Below are 5,750 nucleotides of genomic sequence, written 5' to 3' on the forward strand. Positions count from 1 at the left end.
GTGATATATATGTAAACTAATATAACAATAATAATTTAAAACGTCTCCACTCCATTACACTAAGTTTATGTACAGCATCATATCTATACACAGGGCCGGCGGAACGTTTTTCAAAGTGGGGGGCCCCACTTATATGCAGGCGCGTAACAGGGGTCTTGGGTCGGGGGAGGGGGGGGGTGGCAAAGGTAATAATTTTCCCGGTTAGTAATTTATGACTTGGTGTGATACCCCCACCCCCATATAGAAAACAATACAGCATAGGGCTTATTTTCTTATTAATATAGGGCACACACGTGTGTTTAATACTAAATAATAATAAGTATTTTCATCGTGGTTTTATTTATTACAATCATAGGCCTATTCTTTCACCATCATTACACATTGAGGCCCTTCTTTTAGGTAAAACGATCTATCTTAAATTTTCTTTCTCAAGTTTGGGACTATTATGTTTTTAAATAACTTAGAAGGCAAAGGAGGGCAAGCACAAGCTCTAACCCTAACAAATGAAAAATGTTTGTGTTTTTAATTCTAATTTCGTCGGAATTGATCAAAAACTCCCTAAATGTGCAATTTTTAGAGGAAATTGGCCTACCTCAACAAGAAATGCTCTTATGTTATATATGGCCAAACTCGTTTTTTTAAACTGAATATAAGCATTTTCCTTATGGCTTTATTTATTACAAACATTCTTTCAACATCATTACACATTGAGGCCCTTCTTTTAGGTAAAACGATCTATCTTAAATTTTCTTTCTTGAGTTTGGGACTATGTGTTATAACTTAGAAGGCAAAGGAGAGCAAGCACAAGCTTTAACATGAAAAAATGCGCGCGTTTTTTTAAAAATTCTAATTTCGTCGGAAATTATCAAAACTCCCTAAAATGTGCAATTTTTAGAGGAAATTGGCCTACCTCAACAAGAAATGCTTTTATGTTATATATGGCCACACTCGTTTTTTTAAACTGAATATAAGCATTTTCCTTAATGCTTTATTTATTACAAACATATTCTTACAACATCATTACACATTGAGGCCCTTCTTTTATGTAAAACGATCTATCTTAAATTTTCTTTCTTGAGTTTGGGTCTATGTGTTATAACTTAGAAAGGCAAAGGAGAGCAACCACAATCTTTAACATTCAAAAATGCGCGCGAAAAATTTCTGTGTTTTTTAATTATAATTTCGTCGGAATTGATCAAAACTCCCTAAAATGTCCAATTTTTAGAGGAAATTGGCCTAGGCCTACCTCAACAAAATATGCGATTTAAAATTTGAGATTTTCAGTAAACTTTCCCGGGTGAAAAGGGCATTCAATGGGGAAAGATTTTCCACTGATGGATATTTTCCCCTTGTCCTCGGAGAATACCTGGCAGCTTAGATCAAATGCGATATGGACACTTTTTGAAGTGGAGAAGGGGTTGCAGGCAGGGATATTGTGATATCTGTTCATTATATCTTCCTTTTTATTCTTGTCTTTATTTTTGTCTTCTCCTTTTCTTTTCCTTTTTCTTTCCCCTTCTTTCTTTTTCCCTCCTTCTCCCCTCTTTCTTTTCTCTTCTTACCCAGCCCGGTATGACGGCTTGGTCAGCCCAGTAAAAACCGACAGTCTGCCCCCCCCCCCTGGCCCCTGCCTGTTACGCCACTGCTTATAAGATGAATGGGAATATGAATCATATTTAGCAAATCCTTGGCCCATATGCATAAATTTTAAATAAATAGGTAACATAATAGGCCTATTAATAATAATGATAATGGTATTGTGGTAATACTATACTACTATTACTGCTGCTGCTACTACTACTATTACTGCTGCTGTTGTAATATCTTCTACTGTAGAGGCTATACAAATTTTCTTGTCTATATTATAGTAACATATGTGAGTTTATGCACTATTCAAATGTTCAAAATAGATTAAAATGACAATGGTTAAAAAAAGGATGTGGTATATTGAAAGTGTAAAAATTAGGCCAAAAAATATTTGTTCGCCCTCTTCCACCTGCCCCTAACTCACTGAAAAACATAGGGGCTAAAAAATAAGAAAAATATTTTTTAGCTTATTTTTTTTACAAATTTTTTCAAAAAATTTATCTTTATTTTTTGCCAGACGCCCTGCAAATTTGTCGAAAGTTGTTGTCTGATGTAAGACATTGCCATTCTAGGCCTCTGTGGGTTATTTTTATTCCATCTGATGAGTATCTTAAAAAAAGAATAAATATTTAAAAAAAAACTTTTTCCACCCCGCCTCTATTTATCATTAAAAAAAAAAGGCGAACAGACAATTTATTTCTTTTTTTGACCTTATGACCTACTTCAAAGAATTGCAAGATGTTAAATGAAGAATTATCGACATAATGTCAACATGTTGTTTATGTCTTGATCTGGAACTAATGTTTATAAAACATTTTGCAAATGTAATCACGCCACACTTCATGACTTTGAATGATTTCTTTTAAGAATCAAATAAACAACTGAAGGACACTTAAACATCTACATTGTCTCCGAATTCATATGGAAATAAGCCTTTTAGCCTTGTTATGATCTGTATTTTAAAGTTTTAAAGACGCCTATTGAGAAAATTAGTAGTATTGGCACAAATACCTTTTTTTATAAGCCACTAAGATAATGTCTATAATTGAATTATCCGTTTGAGAAGCTGGAGTAGGACAACATAATTTCAAATTAATCAATGCTATGTTCATGTTTACAAAAACACATTTTAAAAATAATCCTGCCATTGGGTCTACAATGAACGATATTCTCTTTAGAATGGAACATAAGAATAACTCGGTGGATATGGAGGGTGTGGTTACAGACTTACGTTATTACGAAAGTTTCTTTTAGCGATTTTTAATGGCAATGTATGGCGTCAGAATTGACAATAAGAATGAATATTAAAGAGTAAAAATTTAGTGTTGAGGCTTGAGAGTTCAAAATATATAATTCCAATTTAAAGTTAATCTCGTATGTTTCCATTTACAGGTATTTGCATATAGTTCTGATAATCTCCGTTGTATTCTTCGTAAGTCATGGAAGCTGAGTTTGACATACCTGATTTGATCTATTCCTTATCACACAATTCATTTTTATAAGCTCTTTTAGTTTAGTTAGTTAGTATACACGTATTTAAAACGTAATTTCTGATACAATAACGTTGAGAACGTTGGTTTATCTTTGTATTACCCACTTTCTGACACGAGTTGGGGGGGGGGGGGGGGAGACAGCTCTCCCCGATTGCGCCACCACTGATATCTAATACCAAAGACCTACCTGATTTGATCTTCCATTATTGACACATAATTTATTTAGCTTTTTGAATCAAATCCATTCAGCTTGAGATCATATGATTTCTATTTATTGGTTTTCTATTTTGGCAAATATTGAAGCGATAACTATAGGACAGAAAATACTCCTACTCCTTAAATTAAAAATTAAAATTTTAAAATTGAACAATATTAGTGTTCATATTAATAACACATGGCATGGAGCCCTATTTTGGGCCGATGATATAATTCTGATTGCAGAAAATGAACGACAAATGATTCAAATGTTAGATTGGAACTCGAAATTTAAACATACTAAATCTAATGTACTTGTTGTGGGAAAGAGAGTGGACAGAAATAAAACATGGAAGCTATGAAACCTATTCATAAATGAATGTGAAACCTATAAATATCTTGGTGTTAATAATAATTTATGTAATTTATATCAAGATGTTTAAAGGATCACAAACATATTGAACATGTAATTCAAAAATGTAACAAACCTATTGGTTATATAAAGGCAATTATTGGTAATCTAAATAGTTTTAACAGAGTGTATTATGGGGACATTCTTTGGCGAACGCTCGCTCTTCCATCAATAAACTATGCTAGCCCGATTTGGGTAGGGAGTAAGTGACTGTGAAAGAATTGAGAGATTGCAATTGCAAATGGCAAAATTTATATTAAGGGCCCCCCATAATACTTCTGATGTTACTTTGAATTTTGATCTTGGATGGTCAAAAATCTCTCATATTCAAAATTTACGTAGAATTAATTATATCGACAGAATTTTCAAGATAGAAGACAATCGTTGGCCAAAAATATTTTTTTAAACTATCGTGAATATGTCGGAGAACCTTCATGATATTGCTTTTAAGATTCCACTTTTCATTGAAAATATCCTGAAAGATTGTAATAATAATATATTCTCTGACATTTGTAATGGCAACGATAATATTAGCATGCAATGGGCTTCCAACACAAAGAATGCTTTAAGAGATCTCACATTATCTCAATGGCTTGAAGAAGGGAAAAGCAAATCGTCTATTAAAAACTATATGACTGTAAAGAATGCTCCTACATTGGAGGTATATCTTCTTGATAGTAATGACTTTGAGGGTGCATCATCGAAATTCAAATTAAGATCGAATACCCTTCCTCTTGATGGTAAAGTAGCAAAATTGTCTAATAACCCTAATGCTAATGGGCTCTGTAAATGCTGTAATATAAATGAAGAAAATATTACTCACTTTTTATTAATTTGCCCTGCTCTAAATTATATTACAAATGAGGAAATCGAGAAGTTTAAACAGCGACTCTCTCTTAACGATTTCCTACACGTTTTCCAACAATTATATATTGAAAACAAATTACTCTTTATTCTCAGCAATGACAATAACTTATTCCATCGAAAAATTAAAATCTTGATCGACAAATTTTGCAAATCTTTAGCAAAAAGAGCATGGAGAAAAAGGTGTGATCTTCTTAAAGATTAAATTGACTTTGTGTTGTTGTTTTATTTTCTTTTACTTTACTGTATATTTTTATTAGTTTTGTTAAAATTACTTTTGTATTAGTTAAGATGTTTGACGCACCACCTGTTGAGTGCCACCGATATAAATGGTGTATGTCAATAAATTATTATTATTATTATTATTATTATTACTCCTGAAAAACTATAAAACCCTATGGTAAGGCAATGGAATGTTGATGAATTTTCGGTGTCACCTAACTATCTAAAATGTGATGTATGCGACTCTAGGAACTACCATGGAAAATTCTTATCTCTGGAAGCCTAGCCAAAACAGTAGTACGGACAAAAACATGACCTACATTCCTAAAACTTCAAGTAGATAAAGTATTCGTCATAAAAATTACTGTATTTGTTTTTTGAAGTCTTAAGTTAGTCTTCAATGGCTGGCCTAAATCCACCTTTTGTGTGTCGTTTAAGAATACGAACGTATTATAGATTCGTACAATTTAACCACATGTATTGAGATGCAGGAGGATAACATATAAAGAAGAGGTGTATTAGATGATAATCTAATAAACAAATCTAATATTTGAGTTGTTTAGGCCTATGGTGTGTTTATAGCAAACAAGTATTTGCTTTTTGTCTAGTCAAAAAGTCTCCCCACTTAAGGAGAGGTAAATGAATTGTCATTCAGAAATAAAGATTTACGGATTAGACATCTTGAATTGTAGGATAATTCCTCAATTGTATAACATCTTTATAAAATGAGGATAAAATGGTTTTGTGTCAGTCGTTGGTTCCGAGTGCAAGGAAGCAGTAACTTGAATTCGACTATCACCCGAAAGACATCTGTTCAATATCAGTTCTTCAAGACATTGGTAAGTTATTCGTTTATTTGAATTCATTGATAGGCTTATTTTACTACTTACTAGATTGGAGTGGACGTCCGGTGTCTACCCGCTAGTCATAAAGTTAGCTATTAAGGTCAAAGGAATAATAGTTCGATAGTAATAACT

At 32.7% G+C, this 5,750-nt stretch overlaps 1 protein-coding gene across 1 annotated transcript in view; it reads left to right on the plus strand.

The window, feature by feature from the left end:
- Positions 1-5,454: 5,454 nt before the first annotated feature.
- Positions 5,455-5,750, plus strand: part of LOC117114109 — a 5,539-nt gene continuing 5,243 nt past the window's right edge. Inside the window, exon 1 of the mRNA XM_033257660.1 lies at positions 5,455-5,612. Coding sequence (XP_033113551.1) covers positions 5,499-5,612 — 114 coding nt within the window. The 5' untranslated portion in view covers positions 5,455-5,498. The remainder of the gene's footprint in view (positions 5,613-5,750) is intronic.

The sequence above is a fragment of the Anneissia japonica genome, unplaced genomic scaffold (assembly GCF_011630105.1).
Source record: "Anneissia japonica isolate Jap-2015-1 unplaced genomic scaffold, ASM1163010v1 scaffold288030_len866700_cov218, whole genome shotgun sequence".
Classification (NCBI taxonomy): domain Eukaryota; kingdom Metazoa; phylum Echinodermata; class Crinoidea; order Comatulida; family Comatulidae; genus Anneissia; species Anneissia japonica.